General features: G+C 37.9%; 1 protein-coding gene across 1 annotated transcript in view; it reads right to left on the minus strand.

The window, feature by feature from the left end:
- Positions 1-23,985, minus strand: part of LOC121736524 — a 106,632-nt gene that overhangs the window by 30,788 nt on the left and 51,859 nt on the right. Inside the window, exons 2-3 of the mRNA XM_042127770.1 lie at positions 3,638-3,799; positions 2,019-2,135 (exon numbers count right to left, since the gene is read on the minus strand). Of these exons, the coding sequence (XP_041983704.1) occupies positions 2,019-2,135; positions 3,638-3,798 (278 nt within the window). The 5' untranslated portion in view covers position 3,799. The remainder of the gene's footprint in view (positions 1-2,018; positions 2,136-3,637; positions 3,800-23,985) is intronic.

Here is a 23,985-nt window from a genome sequence, read left to right on the forward strand (position 1 = left end):
CACTGCACTTATTTGGTTAACATTTTGAATTTTATGGGCACGCATTATATCAAGTTGCTTTATATGATCGTTTCTAATATCAATATTAATGAAAAACTTAATGTTAAATTAAGATGCAGCAAACTTCAGGACCAACACTAGTGACTATGTTACTCAAAAAACACGACAGCATACAATTTTCTCGATAGAAAAAAAATTGCGAAGTTGCTTCCAAATCACCTATAATTAACACGTTAAGCTGCTAGTATTCGAGTAATACATTAAAATAAAGTATAATTATTAATAATTACAATATAATGTAATTATTACACTAAAAAGTTTCAAGCTAAGTTTATAGATAAGGCAGGATTATGTTACATATTTTTTTTATAACTTAATAGATATCCTTTAAAAAAAAGAATACCTATAACTGCCCGCTAACTTGGCGATGATTCCGCGTCGTCCTTTTTCACCTGGCATATGAAAGACGGGCGTGAGTGTGAAGAGAGAAGGACGATGTTTGATTTTTTGGGTTGGTCACCCCCTTAATTAAAGAAATATTCGATTATCGCGCTCGATATATGCGGGAAACATCGATAAAATTATAATCCTCCCTAGACGACCTGCAAACCTTCAAGAGGGGAGCGTATTCCCTCTTAAAAGACCGGAAAAGCACCTGCAGCTTTTCTGATGTTGCGAGTTTCCATGGGCGACGGTTGTTGATTTCCATCAGGTGACCCGTTTGCTCGTTTGCCCCCCTATCTCATAAAAAATCCCAGTCTTTTCCGAATAGATTACTTTTTAAACGACGAAAATACCGCTCCAAAACAATATAAAATCATGTGAAAAGCCTCTTCAAACCTACACTTTCCTTTCACATGAAATCTTAACATTTCTTAAACAAACTTGCTACATGGAAATATAAACTCGGCACAATATTCTCAACAAGTTTATTGACAGAGCGAAATAGGTTTTCAGTTTTATTACCGTTCCTATATTTACAGCTCCGATAAATTCACGTTTCTTAGAATGTGTACTAAACATAAAACTCTTGTTATATCTTGTGATAAAGTCCCAAACTTGTGTACCGGCTAAACGAAAGAATATTTGGCAATTTATAGTCAGCTCACAACAAGGCGTTATATTATATAGCGAGTCTAAAATATATATTGAACCTAAAATGGTAGGTGATCAACTGATTATAGAATAAGAAGTGTGTGATCATAGAGTAAGATATATTGTGTCATATAGAGAACAGTTTCATCGACAAGGGTCTTGCCCTTAAACAGGAAGAACTGCACGGCCGTAGCTAGAGGGGGGCATTGGGGGGCAATGCCCTACCTTAAAAACACAATGCCCTACCTTAAAAATATCAAAACCCCAGAAAATCAATCATGACAATTTTCTTACTTCTGCCCTACCTGTAACCAATGCTACCCTACCTCAAATCTGACTCTAGCTACAGCCCTAGGAAGAAGGAATCCCATAAGGCATTTTCCGTGTGTCTGCTGGATCTACGTATATTACCAAAAACTTAGCAGAAAACCTGTGTTCCGCTGCTTTTGCCTCGCCATGGCACTTACGCAGTAACTATTTATCTGTGGTAGCAGTTAAAGAAAAAGTATTTTTGAGGTACTCTCACTTTTTTGAGCTCTGTGCTCTACCAAGGCAGACCTGTCTAGTAGACGTACCTCAGTCTGAGAAGTAGATCGACTTCTCGAAGCAAAAGCCTAGCGAGGATACTCATTCTGTTTGGACCGTGTGTAATTACTATTATATTTTTTTACCCACCGTCTCATAAAGGCAACATGCAGAAATTTAAGATAATATAGTACCTACACGTTTCGATCTTTTGACGCTATCCAGTATAAGCAGCACCTTCTTTTTATGATAACGTACAGTTATGGGTGGTAGGACATGTAAATTATGGGGTACAAGTTTCGGATTGGTGACATCAGTTCACAGCGCCTAGCGTGTGGGGTGGCGGTGTGCTGCTTAAGTTAATCTGTGTGTGTCTGTGTGTCCGCTGTCCAACTGACCTGGGCGCGGCGCGGGGGATGGCGGTGTAGACGGGCCACTCGTTGTACATGAGCGGGTCCCGGTACGAGCTAACCTCGTTCATGATCTCCGGCGCGCGCGCTTGCCGCTTAGAGAACCTGCGAAATAAGTCGTCCGTTAGAAAACACACCATTATCATTCTCAAAAGCATTGCAGCAGTTGCACTATTGCTTCCAAGTATCAATAAGAAAAAATAATAGAAGTTGTGCGAAGGAACTTGACGTGGCCGAGTCATGCTTCTGCATGAATGGGCCGGCTCGACCGGAGAAATACCATAGGCTCACAGAAAACCGGCGTGAAACAGAGTTTGCGCTGTGTTTCGCCGAGTGAGTGAGTTTACCGGAGGCCCAACCCCCTACCCTTATTCCCTTCCCTACCCTCCCCTATTACCCTATTGCCTCTTAAAAGGCACCTGCAGCTCTTCTGATGCTGCTTGTGTCCATGGGCGACGGAAGTTGCTTTCCATCAGGTGACCCGTTTGCACGTTTGGTCCCTTATTTCATAAAAAAAGGAAGATACCATGCTATATCTTGATTTTTGGAATCGGCATTAGCCGCCGCCTTGTAAAGTGTCACCTTAAGCTATAAACTGTTTGCAGAGCAGACAGAACAGCTTACATACAAAGGTTGCAACTTACATACAAAGTTTACACACTCACGTCCCATGACAATGTCAATTTACAATAATACCAGCGTTAGATTTCAATGTCATATTTTTTAATAATGGCCATAATATTTAATGCAAAATGATCATTGATAATAACAGCCCTCCCCCCACCATGACCTCTTATTGCAGTATTACTTTAATACTTTCAGATTTGGCACAAACAAAATTTTGTGTACATAAATAGAGATCGTGTTTATTTATGCGAAATTCAAAAGTAATACTGCTATAAGAGCTCATGGTAGGGGGGCAGGTCTCAGAGAAGTGTGTGAAATATTATGTAGTTGGTTCTTCTATACGGGGCCCTTAGATTTTGGGCACACGCCAAAAGAATCTCGCAAAGCTATACCATCATTTATGACTTTGGCGTACGTATTAGAATCCTAAAAAGTTCCCAATGACGTCATCAAACTTCTGCAACTTGATATCACATGCACTGGTAACAGGATGACCCCCAATATGTTGACAGATTAGCGCGGCTTTGGCCTGTCCACGATGGATGTGACGTAGATAATCCGTAGCGCAACTTATTATCGACTCTAATGTAAAAGGTTAAGGTCACTTTTCCTGTGCGGATCCCGTAATCGATAGGTTTGGGCTAAGCCGAGGGGTCAGACTCGATAAACTGTTCCGGTCCGCTAAAAGACAATTTCGGTACGTGTCTCGAAACCTATCTGTTACGCTCCAAGATAAAAATAGATTTAAGATGCTAAGACGAAAAATAGATTTAAGAGCCCAAGATACATTTCCGGAAGCAATATAGAAATGCTTCCGGAAAATTCTTGATATTTCCTCGAGGAATTTTATGTGCATTTTGCGGAAATTTAATGAAGTAATATATTGTGTAAAGCAATTAGTGTTTGCCATTAAGATATCTTGGAAACCGCTTGAAATGCGAAATATTTCATTCAGTTTAACCCTAGTCTTAGTATCTCACCTCCACATAGCTTTGAGCTGGTCGCACGTGGGTTCGTCCTGCTTGGTGTCGCGGTCCCGGGCTCTCGGCCTGCCGGACAACATGGGCTCTTGGTCTATGCGCTGCGCGAGCGCACACGACACGCACGCCGCCACGCTCAGCACGCGCCACACTCGCCACATCCTGCAAAAAAAAATGTAAAAACCCCCGTTAAAAAATGTGTCTGGAATCACAATGCAAAATATCGAATCAAATCAAAACAAAATAATTTTTATTCAGAGATTTTTTTTTAAAAATTCTTTCCGAATGTCGTAACTACGACGCCTACCACCGGTTCGGGAACTAACCCAGCGAGAAGAACCGGCGTAAGAAACTCGCACGGGGCCATCTTTTACTAAAAAGATGGAAAATTACAATTTAAAACCGCCGCTGGAATGCAATAATGTGTCATCAAATAAACGTTGAAGAAGAGCCGGGGGTTAAAAATTGAGACAATTTTTAAACCCCCATTTCTTTCGATTGTCTGTACAGTTCGCAGAAAATGTATGGCTAGGGATTCAAAAGAGTTTTGCGTAAAGAGTAAGTATAATTTTTACTCCTTAGCCAAACGCCTAGCCACTACTTAGAAAATAGGCAGTTTCAAGTTTGTATTATATTGAGCTGTCGTATCAGACAGGGACAAACATTGTGTTCCTAAAAAGTCTGTGGTCCGAAGAAGAGTCACAGGGGACATGACCCCCCAAAATCTAAGGTAAAATTGAAAAATCTCAAAATCGTGCTAAATAATAAAAGGAAGGAATTTCTAACTATCCCCTAACCACCACTTCGTCCGACCTTAGACAGCTGTTGTGAGCCCAGAACCGTCCGAGGGCGCAGATAAAAAAAAAAATGTGTAGTGACTACTGAGTGACCCGCCCCAAAATTTCAGGCTGCGACCACGCCTGGTTGTGTAGACCTTTTTATTATCAAGGTATAAATATAATATATACTGTTTTATTGATCAATTACAAAATTCAGCCACAACATTTGATGGCTATCGAAAACTTTGTAAGTATTATCAAGGCACGAAAAAATGATAGAAGTTCCGAAGGTGGTAGTCGATTTAACATCCTCAAGATAAATTAAAAGTACAGCTAATCAAAAGCGTTGTCGAATTAAAACTTTCTGTTTCTGAATGCTTAACGATGCTTACTTTATAAATTAATTGATGTCAATATAAAAAAAAAAGAAAATAATATATTGAATATATTTTATTTTCTTTTTTTTTCTTCAAAAACTTTTTTAAATAAATGTAGTACGTTGTATCTTTGCTATCAACTTTTAAAGGCAACAGATAAGGATTAATTTTTTTTAAACGTTTTATAAACGGTCCATTTGGTAAATATTTTTACCACTTACTGATATGTGCCGAATAAGCTATCCACAACTTATCTGATAGACACTCAATACTCTATCTCTCAGATAAGTTGTGGATAGCCTATCCGGCACTTATCAGGTAGGGGCCGTCCCTTAGCCTATAACAAGCGCCTGAATGATGCTAATATAAAGCCTATAGAAGTGCTGTAGAACAATAGCAATTCACACGTGGATCATCACAATCCGCCGTCAGAACTTTTATGACACGTTTGACGTGACCGTCTCGGGCTGAACTGTCAAACTCCTAACGATCGAATCCAACTTTTATTGACAGTTCCAGTGACGTGTCACGTGACAGAGTGAAGTTGGCGGATTAATCTCTATTATTTTTTGTGCTAAAAGATTTCAAAACTCAGTAAGCTTCAACATAAATACTAGCTATTTGACCGAGCTTTGCTCCGTATCCGATAAAACACGAATAAAGTGACATTTTCTAAAAACGATTCCTAGCTAGATCGATTTATCGCCCCCGAAACCCCCTATAAACTAAATTTCATGAAAATCGTTGGAGCCGATTCCGAGATTCCAATTATATATTATATACAAGAATTGCTCGTTTAAAGATATAAGATAAGATTTTATACGTGATACTAGCTGTCCCGGCAAATGTTGTTTTGCCATATGAAGTATTTCGCCCATACTTTTTTGAAGTGATTAAATAAATATGTCACCATGGCAACGTCCATCGCTATCCCGTCGCACAAACAATGGTCGCCGTCAGTCTCGAGTTGTAATAATTTACTATTATTTATTCTACAAATGCACTTATCAATATAAAAAGTAGCCAGTAGCCGATTCTCAGACCTACTGAATATGCATATAAAATTTAGTAAAAATCAGTAAGGCCGTTTCGGAGGAGTACGGTAACTAATACTCGTATTGTGACACGAGAATCTATACTAATATTATAAATGCGAAAGTATCTCTGTCTGTCTGTCTGTCTGTCTGTCTCGCTTTCACGCCAAAACTACTGAACCGATTGCAATGAAATTTTGTACACAGTTATTCTAGAGTCTGAGAAAGGACATAGGCTACATTTTGATGTGGGAAAATATCTTATTTCCATGAAAATATCGATGAAAATTACTTCGCATTGCGCGTGGCCAGCGCTCATCCCGGGGGTCCTGGGTTCGAGTCCCGCAGGCGGAACAAAAAGTTTTCAATGTTCCTGGGTCTTGGATGTGTATTAAAATAATATTTCAAAAATCTTAAATATATTTTATGTATAATATTATAAAAAATCCAGAAATATATCGACGCGATGCAATGAACATTTTAGTTCTAATACGATTCAACAGATGGCGCTTTTTTTTTTACTTCGTTGTAACATAGAACTAATCATACTTATTAGTTATTATGTTTTTGTTTATAGTTTTTAATAAGTTAGAATATTATGTTTAATAATATTATCACTTGCTATAATAATAATCAATCTATCTGATCTTATAGAACTCCTACTGCATTTCTAAGGAGTTCGAGTGTGTTGTGTTGGCCTATATTCCATCCAGAAAATATTTTTACATTTTAATTCTAATATATGAAAACAGATGGCGCTTTATTTTTTACTTCATTATTATAACAGAACTAATCATACCTACTTTATTATATATTATAACTTTTTAAAACCCTGGTAAGTGGTACCCCTCTTAGGGCCGCGCAGCGCGCTACACCGGAATGGCAGCGCTGAAAGTGCTCGCCTCGCCGCTGCCATTCCGGTGTAGCGCGGCCCTTAATTAATCAAAATACCCAAAAACAGCTGTGCAGTGTGCACATAATCTGTACTAATATTATGAATGCGAAAGTATCTCTGTCTGTCTGTCTGTCTGTCAGTCTCGCTTTCACGCCAAACGCCAAAACTACCGAACCGATTGTAATGAAATTTTGTATACTGATAGTCTAAAGCCTGAGAAAGGACACAGGCTACTTTTTTACTGGAAAAAAGGGTTGTAAGGGTCGTAAATTTGTTCAAAAAATTCATAATGGCGTTCATATGGCGCCGTGCGTCTTCTACATGGCGCTGACGCTTGCTCAAAAGTCTTTCTATAAGAGGTGGTATCATCTTACATTTAAGTCTCGATTTTTTTCGATTGTTATATCTATTCTACGGTATTAAATAACTCAGTACTTTATCTGTGCAGGCAGTGACGTAACCTTAAGACCAAATTTCACCAACGACTGTTAAAGTTAATGCTCGAATTAGTATCACGTTAGCTGTTTCGTTTTTCATATGAATGAAAGAGAAGACAGGATATTTTAACAAGCTGTTAACACTAACAGACGTTGGTGAAATTGGGGCTAAACCTATCAATGATAAATAGTTTATGGGTAAAGTTGTGTAATTGGGGGGCTAAATAAGCTTTAAAATTTGGCATAATATATAAAGTTTAACATACAAAAATGAAGTACTTATTGTTTGCACACTGCACAGCTGTATTGATTTAAGGGGTACCAGGGTTTTTTTATAAAAGCTTTTGACACCAATTTTGTTGACATCGCGCGCTATAAACTGAAGTCCACGCGGACGAAGTCGCGGGCAACAGCTAGTTTTATATAAAAATGGATTTTCAAATGTGTTAGTCGCGCTAAAACTCGAAAACGGCTGGACGGATTGGGCTGATTTTAGTCTTAAAATATTCGTAGAAGTCCAGGGAAGGTTTTAAAGTGACACGAAGTTCACCGGGACAGCTAGTATAAGATAGAAATTCTTAATACCTTTTCAGACTTTTTCATTCTGAAAAGTCCATTCTATAGGTTTATATCCAGAAGTATTGGCTTATTTTCAAGCTACAAAGCTACCGTTGTATTCCGGCAACGCAATATCCGGAACGTCCGGAGCTGGATATCTCGATATCGATACAATTGTTACTCGTCAGTTGTTTTGTCGATAAAGCGGTTTGTTCGCATCACTACTTTTATTAATTGAACTTTGTAACTTTACCATCCATGCAAAGTACATATAATATGTCTGTTATAAAGGAAAGTGATTTAAATACTTTATAGTTTGTCTGTATGTCTGTATGTCTGTATGTCTTGTATAGAGTTCACATATTGCATGGGAAAATTTAAAGGCCTGCATTGGCACCTGCAACTCTTCTAATGTTGCGAGTGTCCATGGGCGACGGTAGATTGCTTTCCGTCAGGTGACCGTTTGTCCCCTGATTTATAAAAAAAATCATAACGTTGCCTTGGGGCATTTTGTATACCTAGAAGTCAAAGTTTCAGCGCTACTACTTTTACAGTGAACTAGATGAAAAATACACATCCTAAGCTATATTATAGTATCACATAGTTTTGTCACATACATAATATAATATATTGTAAAACAATTAACAAAGTTTGAATTGTTTTTTTTAATAGAAAATATCATTTTTTGTATAAATTTGGTAGCGAACGAGCAAACGGGTCACCTGATGAATGCAACTACCGTCGTCCATGGATACGAGGGCTGCTATTTATGTATCCGGAACTGGCCACTTACAAGAACAATATTTAAAAAGTAATTACAACATTTGAAAATAGAACTCTTTGGTTGAAGAATACATTTTGTTTCATGTGACTGTCAATTATTTTTCCATTGTGGCGTCATTTTGAAAATTGCGTGTCTTCATTTGCCATGGATTTAACGCGTGAACATTTTCGTGCAATGATTTACTACGATTTTCGGCGTGGGCTAAATCAACAACAGTGCTTTATTCAACTCACCGCAACTTTTGGAGATGAAGCACCATCAAAAACCACTATTTATCACTGGTACAGTGAGTTTAATCGTGGGCGGTCTATGCTCACGGATGAAAATAAAGAAGGTCGCCCAAAAACAGCTGTTGTCCCACAAAATATAGATGCTGTGCGGGAACTAATAATGCGTGATCGTCATGTTATATATCGCGAGATAGAGGCGTCCTTAGGCATAAGTATGACGAGCATACATAAGATATTACACGAACATTTGGCTGTAAAAAAAATATGTTCGCGTTGGATTCCGCACAACTTGACAATCGATCAAAAACGGGCTCGTGTCGATTGGTGCAAAAAAATGATAAAAAAATACAACCGTGGTACGTCAAAAGCCGTTTATAATATCTACACAGGTGATGAATCTTGGATCTATGCATATGACCCCGAAACTAAACAACAGTCAACGGTGTGGGTGTTCCAAGATGAGCCGAAACCAACAAAAGTTACTCGTGCAAAAAGTACTTTGAAGCAAATGGTCGCCTGTTTTTTTGGAATTAATGGACATGTGGCTACAGTGCCATTAGAGAATCGTAAAACGGTTAATTCTGAATGGTATACGACCATTTGTTTACCAGAAGTCTTTGAAGAAATAAGAAAGGACAACCGACAACGCAGAATCATATTACATCACGACAATGCTAGCTGTCACACCTCAGCTGAAACAACTCAGTTTTTGGAGGGTCAAAAGATCGAATTGACTGGTCATCCGCCGTACAGCCCTGATTTGGCACCTAACGATTTCTTTTTATTTCCATACGCGAAGAACAAATTACGTGGTCAACGTTTTTCGAGCCGCGAAGAGGCTGTTGATGCGTTCAAAATGCACGTTTTGGAGATACCTCAATCAGAATGGAAAAAGTGCTATGAAAATTGGTTCCAGCGTATGCAAAAGTGTGTCGATCATCGCGGCGAATATTTTGAAAAGCAATAAAACCATATTAAATGATATATGTTTGTTTCTTTTTTTAATTCCGGATACATAAATAGCAGCCCTCGTAATCTCAACATCTGAATACCTGAAGGCACAGATTACTAAATAGTTACTATGTACTGAAGGTGCGCTGCCGGTCTTTTAAGTGTCCAAACACAGTATGCCGAAGCTCCGCGGCGGAAATTCCGCATGATAACGTCAGCAATGTCAAATGCATACAATATAACGCGACGGAATTTCGGCATGGAGTGTCATCACTCATCGGTAATTTAAAATACATTGCAGGCGGAATAAATCCGAACTTCCGCCGCGGAAATTCGGCATAGTGTGTTTAGATACTAAAGGAAAAAAATATTTTACAAGCTGTATCAAAACTAGGAGACCATTACACACCCAAAAATATTATCACTAAGTTTTGTTACATACTTGAAGGGTTATCTGAAAAGTAATCCCATGGGATATGGGACTGATACACAATCAAGAAATCTTTGATCCTTTCCCCGAACAAAATGACTTTAGATAGCTTCTCCTTTTTTCTCAAATAATAATATTATATTTTTGTGTCTGTAAAGTTACTTGTCCATGTTCTGATTTATTATGTTTTAGTTTTTTACCTATAGATAAGTGCAATAGTTTAAGATCTCATACTTTGTAATTGTTTTTTATGCTGCCAAAGTAGTTTGTATTTAAAAAATATAAAAGTTGTGAAAATTATAATATAAAATAGTACCTAACCTACGTACTTAAAATAATTTTTCTTCTGATTAATTTCGTTGCGGGTCCTAAGACAGCTTTAGCATGTCGCTCAGGCTCCCTGAGATCATATCAAAGGGTTTTCGTGGTTGGATGCCGCTGTCGATCCTGGCGACACAGGAGATACAGTGGGGGGATGTGTGGTGGCCTGGTGGGCCAAAGCCCATTAAAAAAAGAGGTAAGACAGACAACATTTTGCATTTATAATATAAGTATGAATTTTCTGCAATAATTCCCTACTTGAGTGCTGCCCAAGTGGGTGTTTCACATTTAACAAAATATTAAATAAGAGAGTTTTTTTTATCTCGAAGTACATTTTTTATTCGAAATACCTTTTGACGACTTATGTGGCTCAGTTGGTGGGCTGTTGGTTCGAATTCCGCCGACGGAACAAAAAGTTCTCAAAGTTCCTGGGTCATGGATGTGTATTAAATATGTGTATGATATAAGATAAATATTCTTTGTGCACACATATAACAATTTAAAATAAAAGACTTTTTTAAAACACAGGTAACACACAATGGCAGCCTTATTACTAATTAGTAATTTCTTCCAGGCAACCACAGGTAGAAGAAACATAATTTTAAGATATATGTATGGTAAATGTGCCATTAACAAAAATGTATTACATATATCAAACGTAACATGATGCTTTAAAATAAATATAATAAAAATATAGATATATAATTATAAAATAAATACACAGCTACATACATACATAATTAATCTAAAATACATACATACGGACATACATAATTTATAACAAAGTTTATGATATAATAAAAATCTTGAATATATGTATAGTATAAAAGTATTAAATATATTTCCGTTGTCTGGTACCCGTAACACAAGTCCTTCAGGTACTTAGCACAGGGCCAGTCTTGACGTGGTGTGAAGCAATGAGTTTCTAAAATACTAGAGTAGCAATGTCTTACAAAAGATTCTCAGAAATGCGTAACCACTTTTTTGTTCAAAAGACAATGTCAAGTCATATATTCGTTATGTCATTATGTATGTGAGATATGCCTGCAGGCATCTTCGAAGTGTCAACGCGTTGCTACCGTAAACTTCCAATCTAGTTACTTTAGTAACATAGAATATCATTGGTGTGAAGCGTCCATAGATATTACAAAAAAAAAACCGGCCAAGTGCGAGTCGGACTCGCGCACCGAGGGTTCCGACAGCTTAAAGGTATTATAGACCTGAGTATTTGGTATGAATTTCAATTTAATACCTCTACGCGTTTATGAGGAAATGGGTAGTAAGTTTAAAATTATTAAAAAAAAAATATATTATGTGATGTAACTAAAAATTTATGGTTTTCGTAATTTTTCCTTTATCTATGCTATAAGACGTTGCTTCGTACCAAATTTCAAGATTCTGAGTTCACGGGAAGCACCCTGTAGGTTTTGATTCCCTTGCAAGTGGCGAAAATTTGCGGCATAAACGGCTGTATCTTTTGATTGCGTTGGCTTAGAAGTTTGATTTTTTCACAGCTTCAAGGGACAGTAGACCTGAGTAATTGATATAAATTTCAGCTTCATACCTCCACGCGTTCCTGAGAAAAAGGGTCTTGACAGACGGACGGACGGACAGACGGACAACAAAGTGATCCTATAAGGGTTCCGTTTTTTCCTTTTGAGGTACGGAACCCTAAAAATACAATATTCGTGGGAGTCGGCTTCAGACTATTGGATCACGTTACTCACGTACTGTCTACGTCTAGACGTCTAATTAGATGAACCTACGTTGTCTCTCAGAGCCTGTAGAGTCCGGTCACGGGACGTAGCGATAGAAGAGCGACGGCTATATCCATACTTAATATTATAAATGCGAAAGTGTGTGTCTCTTCACGCCCAAACCGCTGAACCGATTTTGCTGGGCATGGAGATACATTGTCCCGGGAAAGGACATAGGATACTTTTTTACCGGGAAAAATGTTACGGGCGTCATCTAGTCTAGTAATAAATACTAGAGATCGCCCAATGGTCGAAATTCGACCTTAGGACTTACCTATATTTTATAAAAAAATATTGACTTTCATCATATTTTTTTCAACTCTTGTCTCTGGGACTCAGGATCTCAGACTGGCCGTGTAAGCATTGTCTAATGGTATCTAAGATTCAATAAAAAAACTATAATCAATTTTGAATTTGTCACCTTGTTGTCAACAGACTTCAACCATAAATAAAAGAGTATAATTCGTATGTATAGGCTTGTCACTCAAAAATCTGTCAATTTTCCTAGTGTGTGTGTTGTAATCTGTGTAATGTTTTATTTGTTAAAAAAATGTATGATAAAAGCAGAATTTCAAAATAATATTAGCTCGATGCACTCCTTCACCATATAAACTATAACTGTGCAAAATTTCATTCACCTAAGTTTCCCCATTTTTCGTAAAATGGGTTACAAAGTTTTTCTCTCACGTATTAATATATAGATATGCGAAAGTGTGAACATCTAAATATAATAAAATCGTAGGAAGGTCAATTCTGTACATTGAATATTTTTGTACAATAATACTTGGAACGTGGTCTACTATGTTAACGCGGACGAAGTCGCGGGCAACAGCTAGTACTTAATATAAGTATCGCCCGCAGCATTCAGCGGAATGGCAAAGTTGGAATAGCTTAAAACGTTCCGTAGTAACATTTGTAAAGAATTTTTAAATCTTTTACAGCTTTTAGGGCTGCGTTGGTAAAGGTTCGTGCTATTATAGTATATAGTGTCCGTGTAATTGTTTATAAGAAATAAAGATTATTATTATTATTTGTCTTCACCGCAATCACGTAAAAACAACGCAACTTATTTAATATTGTTTTTGTATCATTCGGATAATCAGAGACATGAATTTTTGGATTTGAAGGATTTTTTTTTGTTGCAATAGGTAGAACTAATCATGTTTGTTTTTGTTTTGTAAACGACGCATTACTATATAGTTTGAACATAAAGATTTATTGCAATGAAAAAAAAAAGGTTCGTGCTATTTTTATTCTGTTTTGATTGTCTTAAAGCAAAGTAATATCAGAGAAGTTAATTCTTAGGCAGATGGGGGATAACCATAAAGTTATTATACCTAGCGAAATAGAGAAACAAAGGCCTGAGCAAGAGAGATGTCACTATCAGTAACACTGCGTGGTAAAAAGAGACGTGTGACAGCACGCTATTTTTTTGACGTCCAGTCGGCACGTGCCGCACGTTGACAATTTAATCTAATAGAATTCATGTTCAATCATGCTTGTGTAAGTGTATACATACACATATTTTTCACACAGATGAAAACCAATTTTGGTTACGTTTGACAGCTCGAGATTGTTGCTCTATTCCGCTAGGTATATTAACTTTATGGGGATAACAGACAGACAGACAGACTGACCCACTTTCGCATTTATAATATTAGTATTCAGAGTGAAAGTATCATAAATGAATAAGTCAAAATGAGGGCGTTTGTGCACTACACGGAATTTTATGAACGGCGGACGGTAAAATTCCGTGTAGTACACAAACGCCCCAAGTAAAGAAATATTATAATATATTTCTTATCAAACGAAAGAATAGGATATGAGGAACTGTGGAAGGTCTACCCTTTTCAAATGTATACAAGGCCCATAAAAGTAACGCTCTATCTTCGTAAAGATACGTTTCAGATTGGGTTTTCTTGCCGTGATATAATAAATTGTAATATTGTTACAATAAATTATGTAACTGAGGCAAGTCGACATTGAATTTAAAAAACTAAGATAAACAATTACACATTGAATTTAAAAAAAATTATAAAATGTTGCGACTAGCATCGTGTTTTGGAATAGTACATCTAAAAATTAATCGTTTTTTGTTTGAAAGCTGACATGATCACACCACAGGAAAATTTTTAAAGTTTTTAAATGTGCCAAGTTATCATGAGGTACCTATTTAGTGTGATGAAAAAAAATGCCGTTGTATGCCGTGCCACGAAAAAATATAAAAACAAAGTTATTGTGTATCGTCTGCAAATGAATGAACGAAACCGATCAATCTCCCGCGACGTAGACCGGAAAATGCGATCCGGTCACCCGATACGTTATCGCTTGCTCACATTACTTCGTTCATTCTTCGCTCATGTTCAGGCTTCATACCTTTACAGCTTTGTTGTTCGGTTTCCATTCATTTGAATAATCCCTTTTATAGCTTTTTAAGTCTTTTAAGGATGTACTCACCGTGAAATATGGGTTTAAGGACAGCATAAGTTGTAACTTGTAAAGGGAAAATTTTTCTGTCTAGCGAAGTTTTATATATAGTTTTTGATTAACCCACGTGACATTTGTATGGCCAGTTTCACCAATTGATAAGTGTCGGATAGGCTATCTACAACTTAACTTGAAAGATAGGGTATGGAGCATCTGTCAAATAAGTTGTGGATATCCTATCCGGCACCATAATATCAAAAAGTGCTGAAACAGGCCCGTGTCCTACAAGCAGATATAAGTATTGCCACGCAACAGCTTTCTGTCCTTTTATCGAGTGGCTTTCATACGGGTATAGCTTAGTTAATTTTCCAAGTCTACGCCTTATAATTATAGCACAAAATATACATTTTACATATTGTAACCTTTTGCCCTTTTTTAATTGAGGGGTAAAAGAATTGATGAGTTTCCATGGGCCGTTTCTCCAATAGTTTGTAAATGCTTACTAATAACAGCACTTTTCTCTTTAAAAAAAAAAAAAAGAAAATGAGTTATGATATTATGACTAGCGACATACCTACACAAATAATATAAAACTTCAAAACATAACTATATTGACTGCCCGCAATCCGCATATTCGATGCGTAGTAGGTAAATCGTTAGTTATGCGGGGATAAAAAAAAATACCTAGGATTCGAAGTATACAGGGTGCAATTAAACCTTCCTGCCAAATTTTGATATATTGATCCTTATTAAAAATAAAAATACACTTATTTTTTCTTTTATAATCACTCCGTACTAAAATGTTGAGAAATAGCTTCCGAAAGTTATCCTAAAAAACACTGCAATTAATGGACACGATGCGTCGGCCGCGTGTGACGTGCCCCCGCGCGCGCTCCTCCCCTCGCGTATCCCCCGGTCATTCCCCCGCGCCGGGAGTGACCGTTCTGCAACGATTTTAAATGGGATAAAATATGTAATTGAAAAAAAAAAATACCACCCAATTTTTTTGGTTACATGGACTCTCCTAATGATACCTAAGCCCTGGAAAAAATTTGGCAGGAAGGCTTAATTGCATCCTGTATTCACACCGAATTTCATCAATATTGTTTCAGGGGTTATGTCATAAAGACGAAACAGACAGAGAAAAACACTTTCGTAATCGCAATATCAGTAAAAATAATATGACAAAATAAGATCCCTCGATTTGAGAAAATTCACTTTTTCCTTTTATTATCATGAAACCATTTGCCACTTGGGTGAAATGAAAATTACTTTTTGGCGTCGGATTAAATTTTCTTGTGATTCATTTTGGCGGCCAGAAATGGTTTATCATGTCTTCGTGTCGGGGTCTAGTTTGTATGCCACAATATAAATATTATATGATAGATAGTGGGATATGCATTTTAATTATAATATAATAAATATTATATAATAATACATAAATCCTTAGTTTTCTCAACCAGTCTTTGTCTAGTCTTTGTTTAATATTTTAGCATTATTTATAGCAATTATTACAATAATATCTATATAATTTTGTATAATAATACCATGTACGATTATATTAAAATAATACATGGGAGAGCCATGCTTCGGCACGAATGGGCCGGCTCGACCGGATAAATACCACGTTTTCACAGAAAACCAATGTGAAACAGCGCTTGCGCTGTGTTTCGCCGAGTGAGTGAGTTTACCGGAGGCCCAATCCCCTACCCTGTTTCCTTTCCTACCCTCCCCTATTCCCTTCCCTTCCCTACCCTCCCCTATTACCCTATTCCCTCTTAAAAGGCCGGCAACGCACATGCAGCTCTTCTGATGTTGCGAGTGTCCATGGGCGACGGAAGTTGCTTTACATCAGGTGACCCGTTTGCTCGTTTGCCCCCTTATTTCATAAAAAAAAAAAACATAATATTGTATGGGGCTCATGTTATTTTGAATTAATTACATTTAAGTGATTAATGTTTCACTCTGAGTGCGGCAGTTAGTCGGGTAAAAATATCTACACCTCCTTTTCGGAAGCAAGTTAAAAACGGTTCGGCATCTGCTCGCAATATTTAGGGGCAAATTACCCAGGTTCTGGGCCAAGGGGGGGCAAATCAGATTTTTTATAAGCTAGGTGTTTATAAAGAATAAAAAATTTATAATTTTTAGTTGTAAAAATATTGTATTGCAAACAAATGGCAAAAATTCGTTTTCTTAATTTTTGATTTTTATAGATAAAAGTACTAGATAAAATACTAAGTAGAGACGTCGACATGATCCAGGGGGTGGGGGGCACCTGCCACCCACTGCCCCCCCCCTCGGTACGCCCATGGATGGAAAAATAAGAAGGAAGGTAAAGGTAAAACCAAACGAGCGTAATTTGTGACTTGTGAGTCGCAGAATTTCGGTCGCGTAAATATCTTTTCATACAAATCAAAGAGGACTCTTGTATGAAACCGAATGCAGCAGAATTTCTACGACTCAAAACTCACAAACTACGCTCGTTTGGCTTCACCTTAAAGGAAATAGGAAGGTCAGACATATAGATCGATTGCCACTTTTGCAAAACATTAAAATAAAATCAATCAACAAGAAAAATCTTGAATTACTTACAAAAGAGAGCTTTTACTTGTTTAATAAAAGCTTGTTTAAAGATAAAAGCTCTCCTGAAAAGTCATTCAGCTTTTGTGCTAAGCTCAGTTGAATTAAACTTGTCTCAGTTTATTTGAGAAGAGCAATAATGTCTTCCAGACGATGAATTGGTATAAAAAATTCTATACTGTATTATGGTATATTGTGCTTTATGCAGGGCCGGATTTATATTTGTTATGACTTATTATTTAAAGCCATTCAATTTTGCCGACCCTATGTACGAACTCTGCCGCCATCCTAGGACGCCGCCCCCCCCTGGGACTCCATAGGACGCTGCCGCCCATAGGCCATGGCCGATACTGCCTATACATAAATCCAGAGCTGGTTTCTAGTAGCCTTTTTGATTTAACTTTTTTTTATTTAACAATTGTTACTTAGCACCGAAAAAGTCTGCAAAGAAAAATGTTTGTTCAATGATTGTGCAGGACTTACCATCGGTAAAAAAGTCTATAGATATTAAAATCGCTGTGCTTGGCGTCAGTTTTCGTAAAATTATAATGTTTATATAAATTAAATATACTAAGGATTCGCTCTTTTGCTTATCGGAAAAGTGATGACTTGCAAAGTTTAGCTCTTAAAATTTTCTGCAACAGATGAATAAATAAATACTACGTTAATTCTACTGTGCACTTTCTTTGGATGGGTTAAAAATGTTAAACAGGAGTCGTGTGATCGATAATTCGTAAGATACCCCTATCTTGGGGTAGACAGCGACGCGGCGCAGAAGGGTAGCTGGTAATATCCCCATTTCCTTTCTGTTTTTGCACGGCAAAAATGCTGCTTCATCACTTCTGCCGGCACTATAACAGTTAACTTATTGCGGGCTTTGACTGCGACGACCGAATCAAGAAATTCCGTAACGCAAAAAAACCTAATATCCCACTCCGCCCGGCACAGCGGTGCGGCGTTGCCAGACTACGGCACGGTGTTCGTGTGCAGGCGACTAGACGTATGCGAATTATAATTGCATAAGTTGATAAAATGAGCTATGCAATAGCTTTACCGCGGCAGTCCCCGAGTGCCACACGTATCTTTTTGCTGTCTATATCAATTGTCATAGACGTCATAGTACCTTCGATTGTATTATGTTTGATTTTACGTTTTTCGATGTTAAAATCGGTTTAGCAGTTTAGGCGTGAAGACAGACAGACACACTTTAGCACTTATAATATTTGTATTGATGCGGTAGGTAAAGTACGTTTGGTAAGTGTACCACCAATTCGGAATGAGAAGTGTAAATTGTGGCCTGATGATCACGAATTTGCGACCTATTCTTTTCGATTTATTGCAAATAATATGGATTTCGGTCGAAAACAAAACCAGAAAATCATTTTTAGACCTCTTTATAAGGAATAATTAAGGTATTGTCAAAGTTTTCAGGTAACAGTAAATCTCCCAGGTAATTAGTCTGTCCATTAGGGACAGCTGCTGGTCGTTAGGCTCAATAACAAGACATAGGCTACTTTTAGAATTTACAATTTACAAGGAAAAGTATGAAACAACTTTTCATTGAATGTACTGTTAGCTAAATTATTATTAACTAGCTGTCCCAGTGAACTTCGTGTCACTTTAAAACCTTCCCTGGACTTCTACGAATATTTTAAGACTAAAATCAGCCCAATCCGTTCAGTCGTTTTCGAGTTTTAGAACAACACAATTGAAAATCCATTTTTATATATATAGATTCGTTCCAAAACTCGTTTATCGCGCGGGAACCGTACATTTTCCGGGATAAAAAGTATCCTATGTCCCTTCCCGGGACTCAAAGTAAAGATATACTTTGAGTCCATATCCAGCAAAGTCGGTGAGTGTGCATTTTTACTTTATACTTATAGGAGAAAAGTACATAAAATTTGATGATATTAAATTTTTTTAAGCATTTTTATTTCGATCAAGTAAGCTTGTCTGTCTGCTTGCTTGTATGTTGACAAACAACTCTATTATTGGTGGCACTCGTATTTTCAATCTAAATCTTAGCTCTCAGGGCGAGAGCCCTCACCGACCCTCGACTAAACGCGGCGAAAACATTTACATTTTCCCCACTTAAATATTTCTAAAATTGTGAGGAGAAAGATTTCTTTGTATGGGTGCCATAGACCGATTTTGGTAAAATTTAGGACGGATGTCGATTATAGAACCAATTACGCTTATTTTAGAAAAACATGTGCGGCTTGCGCGGGACTTTTTTAAGGTATGAAATATCTATACATAATTAATTATATAAAATCTATGGATGTCTCACACAACGTCTGTCTGGCCCCGTGGTAAGTACCTGAAGGGTGTTGCGGGTACCAGACAACGGAATATAATATTTAATACTTTTATACTATACACATATTTAAGATTTTTATTATATGATACACATATTTAATACGCATCCATGACCCGGGAACATTGAAAACATATTTTGTTCCGTCGGCGGGATTCGAACCCGCGACCCCCGGCGTGAGCACACGCTCAACCACTGAGCCACAGAAGTCGTCATTGATTTATTAATTACAACTAACGTTAACAGAGGTTTCCTAGCTATTTTTATACCTCGACAGCACAGATAATGTTTATATCTACGACCTCTGTGGCTCAGTTGGTGGGCGGTTGGGAGCTCAAGCCGGGGTCGCGGGTTTGAATCCCGCCAACGGAACAAAAAGTTTTTCAAAAAAGTTGCTGGGTCTTGGATGTGTATTAAATATGTGTATCTTATAATAAAAATCTTAAATATATGTATAGTATAAAAGTATTAAATATATTTCTGTTGTCTGGTACCCGTCCGTCCGTCCGGTGAAGCGTCCGTAGATATCTTATCTTATATCTTTAAACGAGCAATTCTTGTATATAATATATAATTGGAATCTCGGAATCGGCTCCAACGATTTTCATGAAATTTAGTTTATAGGGGGTTTCGGGGGCGAAAAATCGATCTAGCTAGGAATCATTTTTAGAAAATGTCATTTTATTCGTGTTTTATCGAATACCGAGCAAAGCTCGGTCAAACAGCTAGTTATTATTATATACTTAAAACATTTTAAAGCGACAATTTTATTTATGAAACTCAAAGTGAAGAAAATAAATTTAAGCTGGAAATAGCTTATATTACTTTTTAGCTCATAAACTGAAGCCAAAGCTTTGCGGTTATTTCAAGCTGTTTGAGGTATAACGTCACTACGACCTCACAACTCCGTTCCAAAATTCGTTTATCGTACTGCAATCGTACATCTTTCCAGTGCACAATTTTTTCCGGGATAAAAATCCTATTTCCTTTTCCGGGACTCAGTATCTCCATACCAAACGGTAAAATCGCTTTAGCGGTTTTGGGGGTGAAGAGTTAACAAACAGGCGGACGGAAAAACAGAATGTCAGACACACTTTCACATCGATTATAATATTAGTAATTAGTATATATGGATAAAAACAAAATATTATATCACAGACCTAAAAAGAAAAATAACTTATCTACAGTGTGTAACAAAAATAAGTGATAATACTTTAGGGTGTGTACGTGTTCTTTGTAGAGAGTTCACTGTGAAAGTAGCAGCGGAGGCCCAATCCCCTAACCTTACCTTTCCCTCCCTACTTTCCCCTGTTCCCTTCCCTTCCCTCCCCTATTACCCCATTTCCCTCTTAAAAGGCCGGCAACGCACTTGCAGCTCTTCTTATGCTGCGAGTGTCCATGGGCGACGGATGTTGCTTTCCATCAGGTGACCCGTTTGCTCGTTTGCCCCCTTATTTCATAAAAAAAAAAAAAAAAAAAAACCAATGAGACATTTTCTGATCTCAAGTACATAATACGGACGCTCGTACGGTGAAGGAAAACATCGTGAGGAAACCCGCATATGGTTGGTTTTACCCCCAGACGTATTGACTAGTTCTTTCCTCTGGACTAGGCCGACTATGATGCGAGAATGCCGTATGCGCGTGGGCAACCATACGGACATTTAAAATCTTGTCCCAGGCACTACAGTATTTGAGGAGTGGTTACTTCGCTCTGAAAATACTGTATATATCATCCACTACGGATGCAAAGGCCTAGTTGTCAAGTTGATGAGCTATTAATTTTTAATAAAAAAAGGTAAAAAAGGTAAGTTGTGTTTTCATCATAAGTAGATGTCTAAATATAGGAAACTATATAAATCCCTATTTCCCTTGGCCACGGCATCACGTATGGCTGAACCAATTTTAATGAAATTTGACGCAGGGTATAATATGTTCGTCGTTTCTATTTATTTCGTGTACTTTCGCGTTCTTATTAAACGTCGCGTCGTGCATACAAATTTGTTTAATATAAGCTAGTGTTCATATCCACTTCAATAGGATATTTATACCCGACCCGGCAAACGTTGTTTTGCTATGTACGTCACACAACAATAAGGCTGGATTTATATGGACGGAAACGCGCGGTTTGGCGGCTTCACCGCGAGATTATAAGCAAACTAGCGGCTCCCCGGCTCCGCACGGGTATAAAATGATTAAAATCGATTCAGTAGTTTTTAATTTTTATTTTTTTTATTTTTTATCAAATAAGGGGGCAAACGAGCAAACGGGTCACCTGATGGAAAGCAACTTCCGTCGCCCATGGACACTCGCAGCATCAGAAGAGCTGCAGGTGCGTTGCCGGCCTTTTAAGAGGGAATAGGTTAATAGGTAAGGGGAGGGTAGGGATGGGAAGGAAAGGGAATAGTGGAGGGTAGGGAAGGGAATAGGGTAGGGGATTGGGCCTCCGGTAAACTCACTCACTCGGCGAAACACAGCGCAAGCGCTTTTTCACGCCGGTTTTCTGTGAGGACGTGGTATTTCTCCGGTCGAGCCGGCCCATTCGTGCCGAAGCATGGCTCTCCCACGTCAAAATTATATTTATTACTAGCCGTGGCCCGCATTGGTTGGTACGCGATTTTTAAGAAAAGGTGAAATTACGTGACACAAACAGGGCGCCAAAATTTTTTCTTTCTCAAAGTGAGCGGTAGACATTATAAGTTTGGGAACCCCTAGTTTATAATCTCGCGGTTTGGCCGTACCATAAATCCAACCTAATTCATTTCTAAATCACAATCGCATTTACAAATGAATTATCCAGATGAAACATAATAGATTTGAGAGGCATCACTCAAAGTGAATGCGGGCGAGCCCGCAAAAGGCACAACCGCAATTTTAAAATCACATTCTATTTTTGAAATACCAAGATGGCGGCGGATATCGTAGTGAAAGATGGCAATAATAAATAACAATGTGAGCCTAGAATTTATTGCTTTATTTCAATGAAAACTCAGTTTTCTTGGAAAAATACTATTTCGACTATAAGATTACGTTTTATAGGCATTCGTTTTATTGTTGTGGTATTTATGTCGCAGTCATAATATGGTTGAATCTGCTATTTGATTGAATGACTAGCGAATTAATTTGATGAAACCATTTAATTTACAGTTAAAGACTTGACGAGTTGCCCTTTAGTTTAGACGTTAAACGCTTCAGTGACTACAGTCAACGACATGTTGAATTCGACTGCGACATATTTATTTATATCTTGTTTTTTAATCGAATAATTATTATATAATACACACACTGGCAAAATTAGCGGAACATAGGTAAAAAGGGCCAAAACTTGAACTCAAGTGGGTCGGGCTGTCTGAAAGCCTTTTTTATAGCTTCTAAGCTCATTCAAGAAATAAAATATTGAACAAAACTGGCAAGTTGACAGGTTTTTATAGCAATTATGCCCTAATAAGTGTTTTTCGATTATTGACGTTGTAAGTGTTCCTGATAAGAATGGCGTTTTAGCGGGGTGCAAGGTATGCTCAGCTCATTTGATTGTTTAGTTTTTGGAAGAACACATTGCTTAGATACAAAATTAGTGATTTCCCAGCATCTGCGACAGCTAGAGCTGTAACCACGATAGAGAAAGGTCACACCTACCGCTCGGTCAGTCAGGCCTTAGGTGTGTCGGCTTCCGTGGTTCATCATAACTTTCAACGCTTCAGAGAGACTGGATCTTACGTTCGGAGACGAGAACAAGGCAGATATCGGGTGACAATGGTTCAGGATGACCATTTTGTAAGGAAACAAAACTTAAGAAATCGATCTCAAACTGCTATGCAGACACGAAACCTGTCGGAACAGGTCCAAGTTGAACGTGTAAGTGATTGTACAGTAAGAAGAAGACTCAAAGAAGTTAAATTAAACTCAAAAGTGCCAGCAAGGGCACCAAAACTTGAGACAGGACACCGAAGAGCCAGGCTAAGATTTGCGCGTGAACATCAAAATTAGACAAGTGAGTGAAATCTTGTGCTGTACAGTGATGGGAGCAAATTCTGTGTACATTGTATTGACAGGCGATAAAGAATGTGGATAAATCATAAGGAAAGCTACAGGCCATCAACCTTACCGGAAACAGTGGCATATGATGCAGGATTCGTAATGGTTTGGAGTTGCATATGATTTGGAGCCCGCATGGAGCTGATGATTATAGATGATGGTACTTTGACAGTACAGAGCTATAGCACCGACATCCTGGAACTGCATGGTGTGCCTTTTACACAGTTTCAGGTAGTAATTTCAATTTTATGTGCGTCCATAGAGTAAGAAAATCGGGCATTATTACCTAAACGATGCTGGCGTAGCCCAGGTGGAGAGGCCAGTGTGGTCTACGGATGTGGATCCGATTGAAGACGTGTGGCACATCAATGGGTGAACGGTACGCGTTAAAACTCCAGCTCCAAAATGTGTCCAGGAGCTCGAGTTGGCGCTAC

Source organism: Aricia agestis, chromosome 19 (assembly GCF_905147365.1).
Source record: "Aricia agestis chromosome 19, ilAriAges1.1, whole genome shotgun sequence".
NCBI lineage: Eukaryota > Metazoa > Arthropoda > Insecta > Lepidoptera > Lycaenidae > Aricia > Aricia agestis.